General features: G+C 46.4%; 1 protein-coding gene across 2 annotated transcripts in view; it reads left to right on the plus strand.

Moving 5' to 3' along the window:
* Positions 1-26,540, plus strand: part of ndst3 (N-deacetylase/N-sulfotransferase (heparan glucosaminyl) 3) — a 453,737-nt gene that overhangs the window by 238,802 nt on the left and 188,395 nt on the right. For both annotated transcript variants that reach the window (XM_085962751.1, XM_085962758.1), the window contains exons 3-5: positions 9,050-9,137; positions 11,952-12,106; positions 22,459-22,644. In XM_085962751.1, coding sequence (XP_085818877.1) covers positions 9,050-9,137; positions 11,952-12,106; positions 22,459-22,644 — 429 coding nt within the window. The remainder of the gene's footprint in view (positions 1-9,049; positions 9,138-11,951; positions 12,107-22,458; positions 22,645-26,540) is intronic.

Here is a 26,540-nt window from a genome sequence, read left to right on the forward strand (position 1 = left end):
CTTAATAGGGTAGTTACTCTAATAAATAGCTTGGGAGTAAAACAGCAAGGTTACTGGTAAAATGTCTGTCGGGTCTCTGGCATGACAGAGAACTCCTAGGTTCTGCGGTGGAGCTGTCAAAGTACTGCTGGATGAAGTAAGGCAGGGGAAAGAGGCACGGAGCCCGAAAAAGAGCAGCTCAAGAACAATGAAGGGAGATTGCAAGAGCGGTGAGCACCAGTGGTGACTCCCAACTTCAATTGCCAGCCAATGTCAGGAAAGGTTGAATAACCTTACCAGGTCTGGTATGGTAAGAGAATCGTGTCTTACCTTCAAAAATGCACAGTAGTGGTAGATTTTGTGCACTTGGTGCACGCCCGAACCCACAGACCCAAGGATTGATGGAAACCTGTCCTCAGACCGCATCAGCATACTGGATGCAAGCTGCTGGCGCTGGTTGTGCCTCTACAGGCAGCTCACCTGAGCGAAGACATCAGTGTTGGATTGCTTGCCTCGCTGGCAGCGGCCCTCAGGTAAGTCCTGGGATATGGGGGACTGGAGTGGGCTGCAGTGGGGGGTAGGGGTGGGGGAATGATCACAATTCCTGTGGGGTCAGAGGAGTACTCCTGCTCCTCCTGGCTCCAAAGGAACTTTTTTTAAGAAAAGGAAATGAACTTACCTTTTCTTGGTAGTAGCGGAAGAATCCTGAGCGAAGCAGACCTGACTCCTGCCCCGTTCATTGCCAGCTCATTTCTGATGGGGTTCTTCAACAGGTGTTAGACTCTTAATTTACACATTCAGTGGGCCTAATGCCTGTTTTAGGCCTGCAGGCTGGGTGCAGGCTGTCCCACTGCATTATTGATGTTTTACGCCTGAAAAATGGGTGCAGCGCATACTAATTTCTAACCCAGTAAGTATGCCTGCCACTTACAATGAGCTCCCCTTACATTGTGTCAAAGCATTTTAATTGCTTGCCACCAGTGTCCAGGAGGCAGTTGTAAGTGATTTATATTCAATTTGGTCCATGCTACTCCGAGACTAGAGGGAGCCTTGTCCAAAAGCGCCGTGGCTTTTACACCTTCACCTGGACATGCTTGTTCATTCACTGGCTTACATCCATTCACCTCACAACAGGTCTCACATGGAGTCAAATTGCTTGGTGCATGCACCTGTCATCGTGCTCATTATGGGTTTCATGCTAACACTTTGATTTTGCTGCATGTTGTGGAAACCAAAGGTAATTCAAACATTTTGCCTTCTTTGTCAAGGGTGTGGCGACACGCCACTACTGGACATAATCCGCTCACGGCGGCACGGACAGTTTAAGCAGACGCCCCCAGCCGGGGGCCCTTTCCTCCAGCAACTTGTTTCCCGCAGGGACAGGCTGCCGGGAGCACTTCCTGTCTGGGGAGTATTTAAGTGGTTGCGCGGGCTTTTCCAGTTCCTCTTTGCCATGAGGTTGATTAAAGCAGTTGTGTTTCACTAACTCTGGTCTCGAACCCCTCGTTTGCCGCGGTATCTCAACACTGGTGACCCCGACGCTCAGGACGAATCCTAAGCTAGCATGGCGGATACAAACGCAGTCACGGTTAAACTACCGGACTTTTGGGAGAACCTGGCCGAAGCCTGGTTTGTTCAAGCCGAGTCCAGATTCCGGCTGAAACACATTACAGTCAACGCCACGAAGTCCGACTACCTCGTCGCCTCTCTCACCTATGCCACAGTCCCCAAGGTTTGGGCAGCGCTGCAGGAGCCACCAGCGGAAGGCAAGTACGAACATCTGAAGGCTGTGCTCCTTAAAAAATTTCAAACGTCCTCTTACCAGCGCAACTGCCAACTCCTCAACCTCCCCGGCCTTGGTGACGCTTCACCGTCGGATCTGCTTACCCACATGCTGTCCCTCTCGGACGACAAAAACACCGGCGCCCTCTTTCGCATGCTTTTCATTCGGCAGCTCCCCACCAGCATCCGCCCGCTCATTGTGGAATCTGGCTCTACGGACCTGAATGAGATAGCCGAAAAGGCCGACCGGCTGCTCTCTGCACAGTCCGCCCGCGATGTCGCGCCCGACCTCACGGCAACGACCACGCGGTCTTCCCGGCCCACTAGGCCCGACTGCCCTACCACTCCAGGTCACTGCTACTACCACACCCGTTTTGGCACTAGGGCCCAACGCTGCACGCCACCATGTACTTTCAAACCCCCCCCCCGCACCGGCCCCCACGATGGCCGCGGGGCAAAAGGGGCCTCTACTGTACGTCACCGACGACAGCACCAACCGCCGATTTCTGTGCGACACAGGGGCCCAGCACAGCATCACCCCCGCCTCCGCCCTCGAAATCCAACGCGGCGCACGGGGTATCACGCTGGCCGCAGCCAATGGCTCTGACATCCGCACATATGGCACCCGCATGGTCACGCTCGACCTCACAGGCCGCCGCTACCGCTGGGAGTTCCTCACAGCCAGGGTCCTCTGCCCACTCATCGGCGCCGACTTCCTACGCGCCCACGGCCTCCTTGTCGACATTCCGAGGCACCACCTCATCGATATCAACACTATGGCCCCCATCCCTGGCGCATTTACCCCGGCCCGTTCGGTCGGCCTGACGACCTACTGCCTCGCCAGGGCCACGGACGACTACTCGGCACTTCCAGCTGAGTGTCCCGCACTCACTTACCCGACCTTTTCGGCCAAAGCCGCCAAACACGGTGTGGAGCACTATATCCCCACCACCGGCCCCCCGGTTTCTGCCCACGCCCGCAGACTCAACCCGGCCACGCTGGAAATCGCGCGGGCCGAGTTCACCACCATGGAACAACTCGGCATCATCCGCCGCTCCAGCAGCCCTTGGGCCTCGCCCCTCCACATCGCCCCCAAGCCCGGCGGAGGCTGGCGCCCTTGCGGGGACTACCGCCGCCTCAACGACGCCACCACCCCCGACCGATACCCGGTGCCGCACATCCAGGACTTCTCGGCCCGACTGGCCGAACGAACCGTCTTTTCCAAGGTCGACCTGGTGCGCGGTTACCACCAAGTCCCCGTACACCCCGCGGACATCCCCAAAACGGCCGTCATCACCCCATTCGGCCTGTTCGAGTTCCTGAGGATGCCCTTCGGCCTCAAGAATGCAGCCCAGGCTTTCCAGCGCCTTATGGACTCAGTCCTCCGGGACCTGAACTTCCTATTCGTCTATCTAGACGACATTCTCGTGTCCAGCTTCTCCCAACATGAACACCTCGAACACATTCGCATCCTGCTCGGGCGCCTAGCCCAACACGGGCTCATCCTCAGCCCGGCGAAGTACCAATTCGGCCTAACCGAGATCGATTTTCTCGGTCACCACATCACCCCTGCTGGGGCCGTCCCCCTGCCCAACAAGGTGCAGGCCGTCCAGCAATTCCCCCGCCCCAAAACCATCAAGGGCCTCCAGGAGTTCCTCGGGATGGTGAACATCTACAACAGGTTCATCCCCAGCGCTGCAGCCCTCATGAAGCCCCTATACGACTCCCTCCGAGGTAAATCTGGCAAGATGGCCGTAGCCTGGACCACTGACACGTCAGCTGCCTTCGACGCCACCAAAAATGCGCTCGCCGACGCCACCCTGCTCGCGCACCCGAGGGCCGATGCCCAGGTCGCGCTCACCACCGACGCCTCCGACCACGCGGTCGGAGCCGTGTTTGAGCAGTGAGTCAATGGAGCGTGGCAGACACTGGCCTTCTACAGCCGCCAACTGCGCCCCCCGGAGGTCAAATACTCTACTTTCGACCGCGAGCTGCTCGCGCTCCACCTGTCGGTCCGCCATTTCAGGTTCCTCCTGGAGGGCCGCCGCTTCACCGCGTACGTGGACCACAAGCCGCTCACATACGCGATGGCCAAGCACACCGAACCCTGGTCCGCTAGGCAGCAACGCCAGCTCGCGGCCGTGTCCGAGTTTACTACGGATATCCAGCATGTCTCCGGTAGAGACAACGTTGTCGCCGACTACCTTTCCCGTCCCGCCATCTGCGCGAATCACCTCACGGTCGACTACGCGCAACTAGCAGCGGCCCAGCTCATGGACCCAGACCGCCTCTCGGCGGCAACCAGCCTGCCAGGGCTACGCCTAGCCAAGGTCGTGCACGGGCCCGAAGCCACGGCAGTCACTTGTGACGTCTCACTCGACCAACCCAGGCCGGTCGTCCCTGCAACCTGGCGCTGCCGCATCTTCGACGCGCTACACGCGCTCTCCCATCCGGGTGCCCGCGCATCCGTCAAACTCCTCTCCCAGCGTTTCATCTGGCACGGCCTCAGCAAAGATGTTCGGACTTGGGCCACCTCCTGCCTCGCCTGCCAACAGGCTAAGGTACAGCTACACACAAAAGCACCCCTGGGAGACTTCGAGGTACCCAGCCGCCGCTTCGACCACGTACACGTCGACATCGTCGGTCCTCTGCCGCCATCGCAAGGCCAAACTTATCTCCTCACGATGGTCGACCGCTACACATGCTGGCCTGAGGCAGTGCCGTTGCCCTCCACCACCACAGCCGACATCGCCAGGGCGTTCGTTAACACCTGGGTCGCAAGGTTCGGCGTACCAGCCGACATAACCTCCGACAGAGGCGCCCAGTTCACCTCCGAACTCTGGACGGCCACAGCACGCAACCTCGGGGTGACGCTCCACCGAACCACGGCGTACCACCCGCAGGCCAATGGGCTTTGTGAATGCTTCCACAGGTCACTCAAGGCCTCACTTCGCGCCGGCCTGCAGGACAGTACCTGCACTGACCGCCTACCGTGGGTGCTACTAGGCTTACGCACCGCGGTCAAGGAAGACCTCCAGTCCTCGGCAGTGGAGTTAGTCTACGGACAACCGCTGCGCGTCCCAGGCGAATTCCTTCCGGAGGCTATCACGCCTTGGTCGGCCGAACAGCAGCGGCTCAACTCTTTCTCTTCCGCTCAACAGTTCGCCCCACTTCCGGTCAACCGACACGGCGAACTCGCACCTCACGTCCCGCCAAACTTACGACGCGCACCGCGGGCCCCTGCGACCCCCGTACGACGGACCGTACGAGGGACTACAAACCGGGGACAAGGTCTTCAAGCTGCGACTCGGCGACAGGGTCGACACAGTCTCCATCGACCGGCTCAAACCAGCATACACAGAACCAGGGGAACAGGTCCCCGTGGCCCGACCTCCAACTAGAGGCCGTCCCGCCAGCAAGTCAGCACAGCCGGCGGCGAACCGCCCGGCCCCACCAACTAGGCCGGCGACCACTCAGAGCCGCTCCGGCAGAACCATTAGACCACCGTCACGACTTGTCCACTCTTCCTAAGCGGATTCTGGGGGGAGCTCTGTGGCGACACGCCACTACTGGACATAATCCGCTCACGGCAGCACGGACAGTTTAAGCAGATGCCCCCAGCCGGGGGCCCTTTCCTCCAGCAACTTGTTTCCCGCAGGGACAGGCTGCCGGGAGCACTTCCTGTCTGGGGAGTATTTAAGTGGTTGCGCGGGCTTTTCCAGTTCCTCTTTGCCATGAGGTTGATTAAAGCAGTTGTGTTTCACTAACTCTGGTCTCGACTCCCACGTTTGCCGCGGTATCTCAACAAGGGCATAATATGAGAGAGAGAAATGCAACAGATAGCAGCTCCTCAAACCTCTAACTTCTGAGTCCACGTGCAGTGCCAGGCTGGATGGATTTGCAGCACTGCAGTCCACTGTGGAGTGCATGGCAGCTTCAGGGCACTTGAAGCAGACAAACCCATGACAAAAGCCCTAGAGGCAGTTTGTACTTCCTCCACAGTTGCTTGGACTGCTGCCATAGAGACATGTGGTGCCAGATTGGAGAGGGCTGTCCCTTTCTGCCTCCAAAAGACTGGGGCTGAATTGAAGATGAGCATCTTGCAGGGCTTCACTGATCTCATTAACACCATTAGGCCTGCTTTCCTGCTGATCAGTGGCCATACACAAGCAATAACCAGTCATAATGACATGGCAGGAATTTGCACTTTTGATGCTATCTTTCAGGATGGCAGCACATTTCAATGCCTGTACATTATGACTGATAGGATGCAGAGCCAAGCTAACCAAGCAGCAGTGCCCTAGGCCGAACCTTCTTCAGCTGTTTCATCAATGACCTTCCCTCCAACATAAGGTCAGAAATGGGGATGTTCGCTGATGATTGCACAATGTTCAGCGCCATTCACAACTCCTCAGAAAATGAAGCAGTCTATGCCGGCATGCAACAAGACCTGGACGACTTTCAGGCTGGGGCTGATAAGTGGCAAGAACATTCACATCACACGAGTGCCAGGCAATGACTATCTCCAACAAGCGAGAGTCTAACCACCGCCCCTTGACATTCAATGACATTACCATCGCAGAATCCCCCACCGTTAACATCCTGGGCGTCACCATTGACCAGACGTTTAACTGGACCAGCCACATAAATACTGTGGCTACAAGAGCAGGTCAGAGGTTAGGTATTCTGTGGCGAGTGTCTCACCTCCTGACTCCCCAAAGCCTTTCCACCATCTACAACTTGCCATGGCTTCTTCGACAGCACCTCCAAAACCCCCTGACCTCTACAGCACATGGGAAAACCAACACCTGCAAGTTCATCAGCGAACCTCCCCACTTCTGATTTTATGATGGAGGAAAGGTCAGCAGATGAGCTGAGGGAGCTGAGCTAGGTTCGCATTTGGGCAATGTTACGGAGGTGGAAGTAGGCGGTCTTAGTGGATATGTGGTCGGAAGCTCATCTCAGGGTCAAACACAACACCACGGTTATGAATGGTCTGGCTCAGCTTCAAACAGTTGCCAGGGAGAGGGATGGAATCAGTGCCAGGGAACAGAGTTTGTGACGGGGACCAAAGACAATGGCTTTGGTCTTCCCAATAATTAAAAAGAAAGAAAGATTGAAATATTTAGTTGGAGGAAATTTCTGCTCATCCAAAACTGGCTGTCAGACAAACAATGTGACAAATCAGAGAGAGTGGCGAGGTCAAGCGAGGTGGTGGTGAGATAGAGCTGAGTGTCATCAGCGTACGTGTGGAACCTGGCGTTATGTTTTCAGATGATGTCATCAAGGGGCAGCATGTAGATGAGTAATAGAAGAGGGCCAAGGAAAGGTAATGGTGCGGGAGTGGGAAGAGAAGCCATTGCAGGTGATTCTCTGGCTACAATTCGATAGATAAGAAGGTAGTCATGAGAAGATTTCTGATATCAATGTGGCATGAATTATCTTGCAACCATCAACAGGTTATGTTCCTCTTCAGGATGTTGTTCCTCTGGTTGATCCCTCTGCTGCCTATGGACCCTTTATCCTGCAAGGCCTCCATGGAGATGTCTTTTTGAGGCAAAGTTGTACAGTATTCAGCACACCACCACTAGCCTTGAGACCCCTGACAAGACTATATCGCAGGACACCCTTCAACATGCAGATTAGTGATGATTCTGGTGACCCCCTTATAGCAGTGCTTAGCTGGGGTCCTGGGAAAGCACACAGGTGGCACCATTCATGGCTGTGGAGAATAGCCTTTATCTCCCAGGAACCACCTTGAGATTTGCCTTTCTGGGCAAAAGGGCTCTGGAACAGTGGGGTTCCTCAAAACAAAGGCAACGTGGCAAGGGAAGTGAGGTTTCACTCACATGTTTGGTATTCTGCTTATCATAAATGTGCCACACATTGAGACAATGGAATCTCTTTGTGTTGATGTATGTCTAGGCATTGATCAATGAAGCATCTAAGGCTAAGTGGCTATGATGATTGGTTCTTTTGGCCTTGGTGCATCCTGCAAATAAAATTGTAATGCCCTGACATGATGACCAAGGGAACGCTAATAAAATTGCTGCCGCTATAGAACAATGAAGCCATGAATCACTTGATGTATTTATGCACAGCTCGTGTGGCTAATGTTACTGATGTCCCCAGTAGCAGGCTGGAATTACCCTTTGTATAGAAGGTAAGGACAATTGTGACCTTAACAGCCACTGACAGAGCAGTGCTTGTGATGGAGGTCGCTGTATGTCCACTTGCAGCATGTGACATAACTCTGTGATGGCTTCCTTTGGATAGCGAAGCTTCTGCAAGTGCTGCTGCTCAGTCAAATGCAGGAATGTCTCCGCCTGTATACTGTGGTGTGAGGATACCAGCCTGTGGGTGCCATGCACCTCTAGTGAAGCATCAACAGCCGGGCACCCCTCCATTGCTCTTCCTCGTCCTCTTCTTCTAAGAAGCAAAGATTGAAGATAGTCCCTAATGGGAAAACTAATACACTCTGTCTGAGGAGGGAATAATAGGCACTCAGCAAATAGTACAAAGGCAACTGCAAAAAATGACTAGAACATAAACTGCACCCCTTCACATTGAATCTAGGCCCTTTAAATTCTCATCTGCATTTCCATAATGCCTTGCAACCGTGGAAGCAAATGTGAAATGGATGCGAATATAAATCAGTGCAAATGTGGTAGAAATGACAGAAAATATAGTGTATCGCGTCACCATGACATTACCACCTCATTTGCATGCAATTAGCCAAAAATGGGCGGGTGCTTCTGCTGACTGCATGGGATGGAGAACCGATGTTACAAGATCAACATCCCATTTTCCACTGCTGCCCACCTGATTGGTGCCGCAAAGTCAGGTGATGGCCAGCTGAAAATCTAGTCTTTCCGACCCGTAGGTGTACAGTTTATATTCTCTCCTCAATCATCTCTTACCCATATACTCAGTGTAAATCTAGCTTTTCTTGCCTTTGGCCAGGACAGACCCAGTCAATCAACCGTAAATAAAACAATGCCATTTAGTTGTTTTAAAATTCCATGTCAAAACCAAGGTATATTTTTATGCTGTTTTATTGTTGGAGCTCATTATTTTAAATGAGTACTTCTAAAATGAAATATAAAGATTGCGGTGTCATGTGGCTTTCATTAGACTGAACTAAAAATATGAATTGCAGTTCACTGATCCTTCACCTATTAGTAAAAGCGAAAATGAATGTGATGGTTACTGTTAGCATTATGTTCAAATGTATCATATTAAAAGACCATATCCTCCAGCAATCATGTTGCAATTTGGTTTTTTTTAGGCATTACTTGAAACTCAAAACCTGTTGCGAACCCAGGTTCCCAACTTTACCTTCAACCTTGGATATTCTGGAAAATTTTACCACACAGGTGAGAATGTAGCGCAAATAGCAATTCCATTTTGATTTTGTTGCAAGGTTAAAATGCACTTGTGCCTAAGTGAAATATCTTGCATTTAGATGGCACCTTTAATGTAGAAAAAAATTGCAGGCACTACACAGGGGAGGTTAAAAAAATGTAGATTAAATCGATAAAGGAATGGACACTAGACTATGGTTGGTGAGGTGATTGAAAATTGTTGAAAAGATAGGTTCGGAGAAATTTTCCAAAGGTGGAGAGAGAAGTGGAGCAGCAGAGGAAATTAAGGAAGGCATTCCTGAGAAAAAGGTTGAAAGCTCTAACAGCAATGAAGGGAGGGAGTAGTTGAGTGGTCAGGAGTTGGGTAGGCAGGGGATCGAGGGAGCAAGAGGGTGAGGTGGGGGGTTGATGGGGAGAAGTTACAGAGTGAGGTGGTGTCAGGGTTAGGATGGGGGAAAGGCTGGGGTGACAGAGACAGGGATGGGAGATGGAGAAAAAGGAGGCAGCTGGCATAGCTAAGACAAGTCCATAAGCTCTTTCCTCTTGACTTTAGAGGTAAGGACGGAGGAGGAGGGCCAAGGGGTTAGGGGAGGTTGTTGACCATTGAGGAAAGGAGTCTGGGGTTGTCCTTAACATTGTGAATGATCTTTGAGTAATAAGAGTATTTGCTGTGGTGGAGGAGGTGCAATATCACTAGACATAGTAAAGCTAGGTACCACCAAATATGTCAAATTAATTAATATGTCATAATTAAAGTTCCTTTAAAATGCTTGATATGTGTATCAAAAATGGAGCAAAATGTAGTTGACCAAGGTTCCTCACTTGGCATGTTACAAGTGTACATTCTGATTTTTAAGTAATTTTATCTGCAGGTAATGGTTATTCCCAGTTAAAACAATTTCACATTCAGAAATAACCACTACATCAGCAGTGAATGTGCTGAACATTTAAATGCTCTAATCTGTTTTACAGATCTTAATTCTTCTCAGGCCTCAGATGGTTCATAGAGCCAGTAATGAAGTGATAGTAACAGAAAGGCAAGCAGTGCTGTGTTCATGTGTGATATAAAGCTAAGTATAACAGCCCCGAAATTCAGGGACGAGTGGAGGTGTGGCCCTAAATCATCAAGACTTCCTCCCCAAAATTGCCATGTCACAAATTGTAGCAGATTTCAGCCAAGTTGAAGAAGTATATAAATTGCGGAGTTAGGATAGGATGGTGGCATTTATCCTACATTCTGTGACTTATTGCCTTCTCATGCACCCTTATATGCCTCTATTAGGTAGGTACGGTTGCCAAGACCTGCTAATCAAGGCAGAATTGGTTGTTTACAAGAAAGCTGCTGAAGATAAGATTGCTATTCCAGATGTCTGGTGATTTCTTGAGATTGCCTACAGGTTTCTGCCAGATTCTTGCACTGTTTTACTCAGGCAGTCTTCACCTACATTCTGCATTACCCATGGAGAGGCTAATATTGATGGGGGAATTCAGGAGAAAGTATCTGAAGCCTGCAAAATGGGCTTCCCAATGGGAATCTCACTTTACATGATGTACATGTTGGATGAAGAGGCTGTAAGTGAAACCAGATTAATCAAGCAACACCAGAGGAGAACCAAACCGTGCTAGCAAGATGTATTGACTGAGGTGAATTTTCTAAAGTGTTTCTCATGAGGTGTGTAAGTGTAGGCTAGATAAGTATGAGGGAGAACGGAATAGAAGGTTGTGCTGAAAGGGTTAGATGAAGTATTATGGGAGGAGACTCGTGTGTAGCATAAACACTGGCATAGACCAGTTGGGCCGAATGGCTTGCTTCTATGCTGTACATTTTATGTAATTCTGTGTAATTCCTCTGGTGCTGTTTGATTAATCTGGCTTCTCTTACAGCCTCCAACATGGACCCCAGTGCTTTGTTTGCTTTTTTTATGGCCTGTGTGACTACATTTAGCCATTTATGTATCTGTACCCCTAGATCCCTTTGCTCCTCTCCCTATTTAGACTCTTATTTTGCAAGGAGTATGTGGCCTCCTTATGCTTCCTACCAAAATGTACCACCTCACACTTATCTGTATAAGTGTTTGCCAGGCCATGCTAGCAGGATGTGTTGACTGAGGTGAATTTTCCAAAATCTTTCTCATAAGCTGTATAAGGGGAAGCTGTGCTTCAATCGTAAAGGCTTGGAAGAGCTCCAATTGTTGCTGCTGCCAGATCTGCAAACATGGTTGACAGCTGGGTGGCTCTGACTACGGCAGAGAAAACTATCCCAGTTCGGATATTTTACGCTGCCGGTTCATTCCAGGGAGCCACAGGGGAGTTTTGCCATATCAGCAAATTCACTGTATATTCACCAATGCTCCTTTTTGCCAATGGTCCCAGACAGAAAACGAAAGGGACAATGTTTTTTTTTTCCAGACTCACTAGATTCCCCAGGATTTTGAGGCTATCGATTGCATACATGTGGCATTGCATGTTCCAAAGGTAAATCCCCATATTTCCATCAACCGCAAAAGCTTTCATTCCCTAAATGTGCAGGTTATTTGTGACCATGGGCACAGCTTCCTGCATGTGAATTTATGATAACTGGGAGCTGTCATGATACTTTTATACTTTGCCAGTCCAGTGTCGTAGTTGCATTTCAACAGCAGGGTCAAGGGGCACAAGGGCTACTGGGTGACAAAAGATACCTGCTGTCCAATAGTCCATTATGCCACTTTAACATGGTAAGATAATCTTATGCTTTCCCCCCTAATTCCAGAAAGTGTTTAGGTCCAATAACAGGACCTGAATTTGTATTTTTTTTCAACACTGACGCAAGTGTAACAATTTCAGGGACGTTTGCAGAGGATGAGGGTGATGATCTGCTGCTAAAGTACGTGAATGAATTCTGGTGGTTCCCCCACATGTGGAGTCACATGCAACCTCATCTCTTCCACAATGAGTCGGTGCTGGCTGAGCAAATGATTCTCAACAAGGAGTTTGCATTAGTGAGTATCAGTTGGTTTGAGAGTATTATTAGTAAACTAAATTGAAGAGGATTACAAAAGATGACCAATAATGGTATTCTTAAAGGTGCATTTGATCATGGGTAAGACCAAAGAAAGTGTGCAGAGCTTCACATGACAGGAGCACAAATCAGGAATTTGTGCATGAAAATCAATTATGCAGGCTACAAATTGGGCACGGTGACCCCTGTGCTTAAATTCCCATCATGCTGCGCTCTACCCTGGGAGCACTAAATCGTAAACTTTACCCCATCCAAACAAAGGCCTCTGAAGTCAGAGTTGTCAATCATGATTAAAAATACAATGACAGGAATTATTACCAGGTGCTCACAAATCATCTGAATGTTAAATTTGTGCCTGGAACAAAGCCCCTGTATCCTATAGGAACATAATAACATAGGAGCATAGGAACCGGAGTGCGCCATTCATCCTCTCAGTCTCTCCTGTCATTTTATTAGATCATGGCTAATCCATACCTCAACTCCATTAACCTGCCTTAACCTACCTTTGATCCATTACCTTTGATACCGTTACCTAACAAAATTCTATCAATTTCGCTCTTGAAAATTTCAATTTACCCAGCATCCACAGCCATTTGGGGAAAGAGTTCCCAATTTCCACTCAACTTTGTGGGAAAAAGAGCTTCCAGATTTCACTCCTGAATGGCCTAGCTCTAATTTTAAGATTGTGCCCCCTTGTTCTTGGATTCCCCACCCCAGGAAATAGTTTCCCTGTACCTACCATATCGAATCCCTTTACCACGTTAAACATCTCAATTAGATCACTCCACAACCTTCTAATCTCAAGGGAATAAAAACCATGGGGCCCTGATATTAACGGGCAGGTCGGGAGTGTGGAAGGGAGCCCGGTACCAGGCGAAGAACCTGACAAGTGGAGGCACTGTCGATCTTAATGGGTCAGGTTGCTCCATCCCAATATTTTAACCCCACCCCTCTCCCGCCAGTCGAAAGGTGGCGGGGTGGGGGGGGGTTTAAAGTTTATACAAAGTGTCCTAATAATTTAACCCTTTAAGCTCCAGTATCGTTCTGGTCAATCTAATTTCCAGATCAAACAACCTGGCCTAGTCCTTAAACAACTCTCTATTTTGATCTGTTTGAAATTTGGTCACCAACATACCCGTAACTATTTAAAACCTGTAGAAAATAAAATGTGGAAACTGTCTTTTATCGGTCACAGGACCAAAACTAGAAAATTCATTCAACTATATGTGTTAAATCATTTTTTGTGACTGGTGCATTGAAATCCAAATGGGCCAAAATGAGGTGAGTTTTGAATCAATTGCAATCAGTTTAGTGTGGGTCACTTTACACCCCTTTCCCCAGACTCTCGTGCCTTTCTAGCTCTCAATGTTCTCCACCAGAGCTATTTCCATGAAACCTGAACAGACATTCAAAAATGACAGCAACAAAATAAAAGTGCATATACCCATAAACTAATATCAGTACTGAATTCCAAAGAGTGTATTCATTTGGATTTATCCCATTTTTGTGGTGATATTGATTGATTTTGCCTGAACTGTGAACTGCTATGTTGCAATGTCACGAGAATCACTGTTTGGCTACATTGAATAATAATAATCATCAAACTAGCTTTATGATAGATTTTTAAAGTTTCAACAACATGGATAAGCTTTTTCAGAATATTAATCATTTGAACCCTCCAGCTGTTGAATTTCCTCACTGCTTTTCAGAGCGTGCACTTTTTAAAAAATATTAATGTAAAATGATTTCCTATGCATTTCTGGCACAGTTTATTATAAAACAGATCCCCAAAAATGTATATACCACAGGGCACTGCCCCAATCACATTATATTTTGGACAAGCAAATAAAAGGACTTCAATTCACTGTGTGTAATAACCTTCTTCCATCTCGGAGGTGAGAACCTGGTATTGACCAATATGCCTCATGTAAACCTATTATGAATCAGCATTGGTAAGGATGATGAAAGAATCTATGTCCCAGGATAACCCACCCATCTTCCTAACCCCTTCTCCCTGGTTAGAAGAAACGTGTGAGAACAAAGCGATTCACAAAGAGAAAGAAGTGGAAATCAAAATGGGCACGTCTTCCATTTTAAATTTCTGTGCAGTCCCAAAAATACTCAATAAAAAGTACGGAAAAAATATTTGATAGTATAAAAAGAAATCACAATAATATAATTCATCATTTGTAAATAGAAGTGTCAGATTACCTACCATTAAATAGAATGGCCTGAAAATGCCATGAGGGTTCTCGTGGTCTCCCATTGTAACTTCAGTTGGAGAACCCCCCCGAGAAACTGCTAGCAGAAGTTTCGGCGGGAGATCAGCAGAATCCCCATGGAATTTCAGAAAATTGAATTCTTGCAGATGGCCAGAAAGCATCATTGTGGGTTGCTAAGTAAATATCAATTCAATAAATTTAATGATTTTCTAACTTGCTTTCTCATTACAAGTGGAATTAAAGAGGGTACAGATATATTTGATTTTGTAGCCAGAGGCATAGAATACATAAGCAAGGAGATATGGCACAATATCTTAGTTAAACTGCAGTTGGGAACTATTATGTACAGTTTTGGACACTCCATTATAGGAAAACATAAAACCAATGTAATACAGATACAGTGTACATTCATTAAGATGTTACCAGGGATGAGCGGTTACAGTTATAGAGAGAGACATGGAAAGTTCAGGCTTTTTTCACGAGAGTTGATAAAGTGTCCTGATAGAGGTCATGATGATCCTGAAGAGTTATGATAAAATAAATAATGACAGATTATTCCACTGGTTGATAAAATAATAACAATTAGGCACAATTTTAAGATAATCGCAAAAAGGATTAAAGGGGCTATTAGAAAAACATTTTTACACAGAGGGTGGTTAGAATGTGGAGTCCTCTGCCATAAACTGTTGTTGAAGCAGAACCCATAACTTCTTTTTAAAAGGGAATAGATAGTTGCTTGAAAAAGAATATTAAGAGTATAGGGAGTGAAAAGGACAGTGGGCTTATACTAGGTGGCTCATGTAGAGAGAAACATTGGTGCAGGCCTGTTTCTGTGTTGTAACATTCTATGGTCCTATGCTTCTGATGAATTTTGCAAAAGAAGATAGACTTGTAAACTTTGGTCCCTTTTTACTAGGGCTAAGAAGCTTCATGCTTCCCTAATATCTGATCATGAAGGGCTATGATGAGTTAAGTAGTGACAGATAGTTACCACTAGTCAGTGAGATGGTGTTCAGCCCCAATTTTAACCCTTCCTGCCTGATGGGATCGGGGTGGGTGGTTGGTTAAAATTTTAACCACGCACCTAGTGAAGGTAGTTGAGGCGCCTGCCACATGCAGGTGGGGGCCTCATGAATATATTAAAATGAGGGTCTTACGATGCAATTAGGACCCCAATGCCATTTTTACGAAATCTTGCAGCAGTCCCGCCCAGTGCCGACCCACCAGTAAAATCATGTGGCACGTGGATCCGGGGCCAGAAGAACACCAGAAAATTAAGTAATTAAAAAAAAAATAGTTTCCTCTTTGGTCAGGAGTGCATATCCAAGCCCCACAAAGAAGCCTTGGGCCTCCCCTGTTCCCAGTTTCCCTCCTCCTACCCCAACCATGATGTCCTCCCAATCCCCTCCCAACCACTTAAGTGACTGCCGGAAGGCTCCTGCTCCCCGAAATCCCACTCCCACCCACTGGCCAGCTCGTACTTCCCACCAGATTTGGTTGGGAAATTTACGGGGCCTATGCAGACGAGGTCCTGGAGTTAAAATCGCCTGAGCCTCACACTCCGGAAGAACGGACAGTTTGCCATCTGTTGTGGTCCCTGCTCACACGACTCCTGCCGGGAGTTAAAATCCGGGCTGAGAATACACTAATTTTAAATAATCATAAAATTAATTAAAAGGGAGGTTAATTTTAACTGCAATGTCATTAAAATGGAAGTATTCATTTTAGAACTAGATTCCTGGGTATCTAGCCACCTACTAACTTGATTTTTCTATTTTGCATTGAATGTTAATTTAATATAATTTTCTTGCATAGACTCTTTCACCAGTACCTTCTTCAGTTTTTCCCTTCACCAAAAGCCTCGAATGAATAAACTGAGTTGTGCTGTAACATTGGTTAAACCAGGAGGAAGCAATTATCACAGAAAATATTGCATAGCTGCAATATTTTAAACGTCCCTAAGAAATTAAGTTAAAATTCAATTTATATCTGAACAATCTAATATTTGTGTAAATTAAATTTTGAAATGTTGTTTTTTGACCCTTTTTTTTATTTTCAACTATTCTATTTGGTTCAATTTTTCTTGCCCAGTACTTAATTTGACACTTTTATTTCTCCACTTCTCTGTTTTGTTTCATACTTTTGATTCCCTTTTCTTGTGCTGCTTTTCATGCTGCTTTGTCCCACATTATTTCCACTGTTTCTTCTTTTTAATTTGTTCTCAAGATTTGGGCAACACTGGCAAGGCTGCAATTATTCCCCACCTCCAGTTGCCCTCAGAAGGTGGTGGTGGGTCTTCTCCTTGAACTGTTGCAGCCCTGTGGTGATGGAGCTGCCACAATGGTACCAGGTAGAGAATGCCAGGATTTTGGCCAGTGACGATGAAGTACTGTAATGGGAATATATGTCTAAGTCAGGATGGTGTGTGACGTGGAGGGAAACTTGGAGGTGATGAGTGTTCTTGTGATAATGGGCCAGAAATTCCAGAACGGGGCTTGCAGCGCGTGCAAGCCCCATATTTGCACTTACCCCGCGCTCCTGCCGATCAGCTCCAGGGACGCCTGCACTTGCAGAAACTGAAAGAAGAATCCCGGGCAGCGTATGACGTCACGCCGCCCAGGAGTGCAGCCAGCGCGGAGCCAGGAGTGTGCAGTGTAAGTGAGACATGCCCCTTGAGGTCTCAGTTTCACTGGACACGCCCCCAATGTTTCTGTCAAGCTGCTTTGCTTTTTTACATGCAAAGCAGCAGTTTAAATAGGTTTTTGGAAGTTTTTTGAAGATTTTGGTAACTTTTATAAACTTTTTTAAATGTTTACATTATTTTGAGTAATCTGAAGTAGTTTTAAAGAGAATTAAAGCAATTTAAAGACTTTTAAAAGCCCTAAAAGAATTTTTTTAATTCCATTTATTTATTTAGCAATGTCATCGTCATACGTGTCTTCACACTGTTCCCTTTGGGGAACTGTATGAAGTGGTGGAAGGATTTATGGCCGTGATTAACGCTCATTCCGTGACCGTAACCATCTTTGAACCAGCCATTAGGGCGGTTAGTCCTATGGCGGGAGGGTTTTACGGGCTCCCACAAGCTATACAAGGAGGGGGGGCCACCCACACCCACGGACGCAAATATCCCACTGGATGTCAACCCAGAATTTAGAGCCGGAGCTCCGACTCCACTTGCCGGGACTGTCTGGAGCGGGGTTCGAAACCCTACCCTGATCTGGCCCAGCGGCGGGGATCCTACCGCTATGACAAAGGCCCAATCCGATTAGCAACGTGAAATGGCAGCATAGGGCTCCAGTCACGGGGAGGGAAAAGGCGCAGGAAACGTATGGGTGTCACCTTTTGTGCGGAGTGGGCCTTTTGCGTAGCGTAGCCCGTAAAACCCTCCCGCCATAGGACTAACCACCCTAATGGCTGGTTCAAAGATGGTTACGGTCACGGAATGAGCGTTAATCACGGCCATAAATCCTTCCACTACTTCATACAGTTCCCCAAAGGGAACAGTGTGAGGATACGTCCGATGATGACCTCTTGCGCAATGCACCTCCTTGGACCCTCAGTCGCAGATGCGAGGGGGCAAGTCGTGCAATTGTTAAATTTTTTATTTTATTGACATGTAAAATGTTGGCCCAATAATTCCCTTCCAAATGCGCTAGTACGGTCGGGGTACTTACGCATCTGGCCGGATGAAATGCCGGTTTTCAGCATGCACAATGCATGTGGGGAAAACCGGCATTTCCTGTCCTCTGAACGAAGGGGTTCAGAGGCAGAACGCGTGCGACTGCACAGGCAGCGCGTGCGCAGTATAATTCGCCGCTTTCATTAATGCTTTCAGTGAGGTCCAGTCATTACAACTTACACATGAAAAAAGCATGGGTACAGTTGCTACAGAGGCTGCGGAGGAAGATATTTCTTATCGTGGAGCTTCTGAAAGTATGTATGTCTGTATATATTCCTTTGCGTGTTATGTATATATTCCTTTACTTATGTGTATGAATGTATTATTTAATTATGACTTTCAGAGAAAGTAACTTATTGGAAAATCATAATTAAAAACATACATTCATACACATTAGTAAAGGAATATAAAACATACATACATATACGTAAAGGAATATATGTGGACATACATACATAACTCATTCTCACATTCCATTCACACAGCCACAATTGCTCCTTCTACCTACCGTTCTGAAAACCCTTTTAAAAAAAAAAATTTAAACTTTTAAACTTACTTAAAATTTCTTAAAATAACTTCCCTCCCTTTCCCAAACAAAAATATTGCATTTCAAAAGCTCCACGATAAAATATATCTTCCTCCGCAGCCAATGAACAACTTTACACTTGCTTTTTTCAAGTGTAACTTCTAAGGACTTAACCTCACGGATTTCATGAATGAAATCCACGAAGTTCACTGCGCAAGCGCTGCCTGTGCAGTCGCACGTGCTCGAGGTCTGGAAATGCCGGCGTTCCCCGCATGCGCTGTTCATGCTGAACGCCGGCATTTCCAACGGCCAGAAGCGTGAGTAAGCCGACCGTACTCACGCTTCTGGCCGCGAATTTCTGGCCCATTACTGCTCTTCTCCTTCTTGGTGCTGGAAGTCACGGGGCTGTGAGATGCTTTGAAACAAGCTTTGTGAGTTGTTTTAGTACATCCTGCAGATGGTACATGCTGAAGCCACAGTGTGCAAGTAGTGAAGGGAGTGAATATTGAGTCCAGCGGCAGGAGCACTAACCAAGCAAACTGCTCTATCCTGGATGTCGAGCTTTTTGAGTATTGTTGCAAGCATATCAGGTGAATGGTATGTATGCTATGACACTCCTAACTTGAGCCTTGTGGATGGTGGTGAGGCTTTGAGGGGTCAGGAGGTGAGCCACTCATTGCAAAGTACCCAACCTCTGCTCTGCTCTAGTAGCAACGGTGTTGATATGGCTGGGCCAGTTCAGCATCTGATCAATGGTGAACCCCATGATGTTGATGGTGGGAGATCAGCAATAGTGATGCAATTGAAGATGAAAGGAAGATTGCAGGGCTTTTTCTTGTTGGATATGGTCATTACCTGGCACTTATGTGCCACAAATGTTACCTGGCACTTGCCAGCCCAAGCTTGGATGTTGTCCAGGTCCTGCTGTAGGCTGGCTTAAGCTGCTTCATTGTCGGAGAAGTTGTAAAATTAACTAATCACTGTAGAATCTTCAGCAAACAGCTGAACACTTGACATCATGACTTTTTATTTCAGATTATTTCTTATTCCAGTCTGTTTCCATTTCTGTTTTGCACCCACAAGGCCTGAAATTCTTGGGGCCAGAGAGGGTAAAGAGTGAGCAATAAGGTTCCTTCTTATTTGATTTGCACCCCAAATTTCAATGGGTGGAAGTGGGTGAGTCGTCCACCCATCCCTCTTCCCAAAGGGGCACATCTGGAGGAGTTCCTGGGCTATGTCTTTGTAAAGCTTCAAGGGAACTATCACCAGCTGAGAGCCAGTGGGATTCCATTAAGGCCCTTGGAAAAGCTGCAGAAGTTTTCAAGACAGAAGTAATTGATCCTGAAAGGGATTTTTTTACCTTTATAAAAATATCTAATGGCTCCCATAGTGTTGCAGCAACCCTCAGGTAAGTGGATCTGGGATGGGGTCGAGATGGTGGTCAGAAATCTGGCCAGGGATCAGGCAGGGGGTCGGGATCAGGTGTCGGCAGAGGAGGCCTTGGGTCTAGGATTGGGGGTCGGGAGCGGTGGTGATCGGAAGAGGGGTTAAATGTGGGCTCGGGAGGAGCAGGAGTGCTTACATTCAAGTAAGTTATGTACTTTCTTTGTCGCAGTTGATCCCTAGGGCTGGTTTCCCTGAGTGCAGCCCACGATGGAGCAGGCTGCCTCTGGGCAAACCAATCTTGACGAGGGGACCTCAAATAGGTATTAGGCCCCTTATTTGCATATGCAAAGGGCCTTATGCCTGCTTCAGATGTGTGTAAAGAACAGCTCTTGTTTGTCCTTACACAATATGGCGGGCAGCGCACTTCTAGCTGATAATGTGCGCTCACTTCCTGCGCGCCATATTGGGGCCTTAGTAGTTTGAGTAGCGCCTCAAAAATGGACACTACGCAGATCAATTTCTAGGCCAACATGTCCAATGGAGCTATCTCCAGAGTGGAAATCAGCGCTCTTGTAACTCCTAGATGCACAGCCCAGTGTTTGAATGCAAGTCCATAGCTTAGTACTGTTCAGAAATACCTCCTCTCTTCCTCGCAACTGACATTCCCTTAGAATATATCTTAAGAAAGAAAATAAAATGATGTCAAAAATGTAAACAGGCATTTAAAATTCAAATATGATTACATTGTAACTAAAGCGTTGTTTACCTTAAGATAGGTACCATCCGTTAAATCAGTGACTAGTGGGGTACCGCAGGGATCGGTCCTTGGACCCCAGTTATTCACAATATATATTAATGATCTAGACAACGGAACTAGATGTAATATCTCCAAACTTGCAGACGACACAAAGCTGGGTGGGCGTGAGTGCTGTGAGGAGGATGCCGAGAAACTACAGGATGATTTGGACAGGTTGGGTGATTGTGCAGAAGCATGGCAGATGCAATATAACGTGGATAAATGTGAGGTTATCCACTTTGGTGGCAAAAACAGGAAGGCACATTATTATTTGAATGGCAATAGATTGGGAGAAGGGGAAGTGCAACGAGGCCTGGGTGTCCTTGTACACCAGTCGCTGAAGGTAACCATGCAGGTGCAGCAGGCGGTTAAGAAGGCAAATGGTATGTTGGCCTTCATAGCGCGAGGGTTTGAGTACAGGAACAGGGATGTCTTGCTGCAGTTGTACAGGGCCTTGGTGAGACCACATCTTGAGTATTGTGTGCAGTTTTGGTCGCCTTATCTGAAGAAGGATATTCTTGCCATGGAAGGAGTTCAGCGAAGATTCACCAGGCTGATACCTGGGATGGCAGGAATGACGCATGAGGAAAGATTGGGTCGATTGAGCTTGTACTCGCTGGAGTTTAGAAGAATGAGAGGGGACCTCATTGAAACGTATAAAATTCTGGCAGGACTGGACAGACTAGATGCAGGGAGGATGTTCCCAATGGTCGGGGAATCCAGAACCAGGGGTCACAGTCTAAGGATAAGGGGTAGGCCTTTTAGGACAGAAATGAGGAGGATTTTCTTCACCCAGAGAGTGGTGAACCTGTGGAATTCTCTACCACAGAAGGCAGTAGAGGCCAATGCATTCAATATATTCAAGAAGGAGTTGGATATATTTCTTAAGGCTAAAGGGATCAAGGCGTATGGGGAGAAAGCAGGAACCGGGTACTGAACTTGGATGATCAGCCATGATCGCATTGAATGGCGGAGCAGGCTCGAGGGGCCGAATGGCCTACTCCTGCTCCTATCTTCTATGTTTCTATGTTTCTAAATACTACATCAAGGTTGGATGAATATGTGAATGATAAAAAGAGGGGAGATTGTTAATTAAAACCCTAGCGGGACTAAATCAAATTAAAATACCATGAGAGTGTTTTTTAGTTGGAAGCCTGTAAGTCTCTGCCGCCGTCTGTGTAATATGTGACCTTGGTGCTTCTTGTTTTAATATTACATTTAATTAGTGTTAGGTTTCTTTTTGGGGCATCAAGTTCGAACAGATCTGCTTCACACTTTAGCTGGTGACTGACATTCACTAATCATGTCTTAATGTGTAATTATTGCTGTTTGTTACTTCCAGCAGAAGGAATAATTAAAATTTAAAGAGTGTGCCACTTCAGTGCTTGTTCCAAATATATTCCTCCACAACCCAGCACTCTTTCATCCCTGATCACACCGTAATCATCATTTTAATGGGGTCTCATCTATTAACCTTTCAAAACGACCAGAAGGTATGGCCTATCCTGATGGAGATAGGGAGAACAGAACACATTCAGTTCCAAAAACAAGATGTGAGGTCTGGGGGATTTTTTGTTCTCCCCTGTCTTTAGTAAAAGTTTTGTTGGCTTTGGATAGTTTAATGTCCAGCTGTTAGAATTCTGGTGAAATTAGATTTTTAATCATTCAATGCCCTCGAGAGTATTTCTAGAGGAGCTGACAGATGCTATTCTGTTTACAGGAACATGGCATTCCCATCGACATGGGCTATGCTGTGGCACCACATCACTCTGGTGTCTATCCGGTCCATGTGCAGCTCTATGAGGCTTGGAAGAAGGTGTGGGGCATCAAAGTGACCAGCACTGAGGAGTATCCACATTTGAAACCTGCACGATACAGACATGGCTTCATCCACAGTGGCATCATGGTAAGACACATTTGATTCTCATTACCGAAATCTTGGAATACTGATCCTTAAAATACTTTATTGAACTGTCATACCATTTCCATTGGTGTAGATGTTCCACTCTAAAGATCAAACGTGACCATGCATTCACCTGAAGAAATTTAAGACAATTTCTACAGTCGCGTACATTTTATTCCCTAGTTGTACAGATACGGGGCCTGGATTTTCATTGAGGAGTCGGGTAGGCGACGGGACTACAACTTTCTATAATATTCATGAATGAGTGAATGCACAAAGCGTGGCAAATAAGGTTGGTGAGCTGCACGCACAAGTTGCCATATAGGATTATGATATAGTGGCAATAGCGGAGACCTGACTGAAACAAGGGGAGGACTGGGAACTTAATATTCCTGGCTACAATGCATTCAGGATAAATAGGGCAGGAAAAATAAAGGAGTGGCAGTATTGATCAAAGATACTGTTACAGCCCTGGAAAGGGATGATGTACTTGAGGGTTCAAAGACAGAATATATTTGGGTAGAGTTAAGGAACAGAAGAGGAGCTATTACACTACTAGGTGTACACTATATGCCACCAAATAGTGGGAAGGAGATAGAGGAGCAAATTTGCAAGCAAATTTCAAAAAGATCCAAGAACAATAGAGCAGTGATAATGGAGGACTTCAATTATCCTAATATAGACTTGGATAGTAACAATGTAAAGGGCAAAGAGAGAGTGAGATTCCAGAATTGTGTACAAGAGAACTTTCTTAATCAGTATATTTCCAGCCCAACAAGAAAGGAAGCAGTGCTAGATCCAGTTCTAGGGAATGAAGTGGGGTTTAGAATCTTTATGGAAAAGGATGCACAATCAAATGTAAAAATTCTCAACTGGAGGAGGGCTCATTTCAGTGAGTTGAATAGGGATCTGGCCCTGGTGGTTTTGAATCAAAGAATGGCAGGTAAAACAGTAAATGAGCAAAAGAGGAGATAGCTTGAGTACAGACTAGACACAGAATATCACGAGGAGGAAATGACGGGCATCTAGAGCTCCCTGGATGACTAAAGATATAGGCCCTGAATTTGGGGTCGGAGACTTCCCGCAGGGAAATGCCTCCGATCTGCAAATAAAATGCCTGCGTACCTGGTGGTCCAGGAGGTATGGAGATTTGCGGTTCTGGGACTCTCCAGGTACCCGCAGGTAGAGGTCCACGTATCTCAGGGGTGCAAGCGATTCGCAAGCACCCCTGGAATCACGTGGGCTGGCCCAACCAATAAAAGAAGGGGATCCCCATTCATGCTTATGGGGATTACATATGTACGGAAACCCCATAAGCATGAATAGGATTACCCAAAAATATACATCTATACATCAAATAAATAAAATTAAAATGACATTTAATTAAATATTTAAAACAACATTTTTTGGGGGAAAAATAAATGTAAATGTTTTAAAGGGTCTAAAACTAAACTTATTTTATTGTACAGGTTTTTTTAATGTATAACTGATTGCTAAAAATTTATTTTTGTGTTTTTTTAAACTCTTACACTGGTAAAAAGCAGGCCTAGACGAACTAGTGGTACAAATAGAGATAAATGGGTTTGCTCTAATAGCCATTACAGAGATGTGGTTGCAAAGAGACCAAGGTTGAGAACTAAATGTTCCAGGGTACTTGACGTTTTGAAAAGACAGGCAGAATGGAAAATGAGGGTGGAGTAGCCCTGATAATAAAGGATGACATAAGGACAGTAGAGAGAAAGGCTCTTAGCTCGGAAGATCAGGAAGTAGAATCAGTATGGGTGGAGATAAGGAATAACAAGGGGCAGAAAAAATTGGTGGGAGTAGCATATAAGCCCCCTAACAGTAGCTGTACCATTGGATGGAATATTAATCAAGAAATAGTAGGAGCTTCTAACAAATGGGATGCAATAATTGTGGGGGACATTAATCTTTATACAGACTGGAAAAATCAAATTGGCAAAGGTCTGAAGGATGAGTTCATGGAATGTATCCGGGACAGTTTCCTAGAACAATTCATTATGGAACCATTCAGGGAACAGGCTATTTTAGATCTTGTATTGCATAAATAGACAGGGTTAATTAGCAATCTTGTAGTAAAGGATTCTCTGGGGCAGAGTGATCTTAATATGATAGAATTTCACGTTAAATTTGAGAGTGACTTGCCTAAGTCTGAAACTAGAGTCTATGGGCTGGATTTTCATTGAGGAGGCGGGTAGGAGGCGGGACTACACCTTTTGGGGTTGTAGTCCCGCCTCCATTGAGTTATAGCCAACCCACGTGATTTTCACTTGATTGATCTTGTTGAGCCTGCCCAGCGGGCTCAGCAGGCCAATTAAGGGCCACCCGGCAACAGGTGACGTCACAGATTGATATTTCACCAGTCAAGACCTTTTGACAGATGAAATATCAGCGTTTGACAGCTGTTTGAAGCTGTCAAACACTGACAATTTGTACTCTAAGTTAATTCCTTCCTCTCAGGATGACTTAGAGATCTCTCTGGAACAGAAAGCTGAATGCTGCAATTTTTGACATATCGCGGCCATTCTGATTTCTGTGCCGGTGAGATGAGGGACTCCCGAGACCTGAAGGAAGGAAGGCTGTAAAGGTAAGTAAAACTTCTTTAAACACTTTAAACACACCAAACACACTTACCTCTATTATGTCCGTGTGTAATTGAGACACGGACTGCAGGAGTTGGTTACAACAGGTGTTTACTGAGTGGAGACAAAACTGGAACTACTATGCAAAGTTACTACACAGGCTTATATACAGGGGTGGTCACTACTGGTACTGCAGTATACAGGGGCTGCAGAATATAGTTCCTTCTGCAAAGTATATACACTATAATTCCTCCCCTTTTAGCTAAACAGTACATAACATTCAATTAATAATTAAATAACATATTTACAATTACAGTTGCTATATACATTAGCTGAAGTTAAGCAATTATAAGTTCAGTCTTTGAGGAGGCTTCCTGATTCTGTCTGGATAACGCCTCTTTGGGGTATCAGGTTCTTCTGGCAAAGTTGATTCGGGATCAACGTCGTTGTTTGGGTTGTCTGCTTCCAATATCACCGATTCTGAGGTAGATGCAATTGGTACTTCGGTTTCATCACCAGGTGTATCGGATCGTGGTGTGGATTTGACGTTTTCCAGAGACTCTAGAATCTGGTCAGGATGGCGTCTTACAATGCTCTCTCCAACGTCCCACGGTATACATTAGAGGTCCTTGCCGTGTGCAGATTGTTCCTGGCTGCCATTTCTCTGTGCGGTAGTCCCGGGCCAAAACTGGTTGACCTATCTTAAAACTCCTGGTCGGCCTTTCATTCATACTCTGAAACTGCCTGTTCTCCACACCTCTTCTGATGTTTGGCTTAACCAAATCCAAGCGGCATCGTAGTCTTCGATTGAAGAACATCATGGCTGGAGTTTGGTTGGTAACTGCATGTGTCGCATTCCGGTAGGCAAACAAGAAGTTATCCACCTTGTGTTGTAGGGGTATGCCTTCATTACACATTGCCTTGATAGCCTTCTTGAATGTTTGAACGAACCTCTCAGCCAATCCATTGGTGGCTGGATGATATGGGGCGGATGTGTAATGCTTAACACCATTGTTCTTTAAGAACCTCCGGAACTCTTCAGACACAAACTGTGGTCCATTGTCGGAGCAAATCTGTTCAGGCAGCCCATTTCTGGCGAATATGGTTCGTAAGACTGTGATAGTATTTTCTGTGGTGGTTGAGGACATTTTTATTACCTCTGGCCACTTTGAATGTACATCCACCGCAATTAAAAACATCGAGTCCATAAATGGACCAGCAAAATCAATGTGCACCCTTTGCCATGGAGATGAGGGCCACTCCCATGGATGTAGGGGGGCTTGTGGTGGGGCGTTT

The sequence above is a fragment of the Somniosus microcephalus genome, chromosome 2 (assembly GCF_052327205.1).
Source record: "Somniosus microcephalus isolate GS21.2 chromosome 2, FLI_Smic_1.0, whole genome shotgun sequence".
Taxonomy (NCBI): domain Eukaryota; kingdom Metazoa; phylum Chordata; class Chondrichthyes; order Squaliformes; family Somniosidae; genus Somniosus; species Somniosus microcephalus.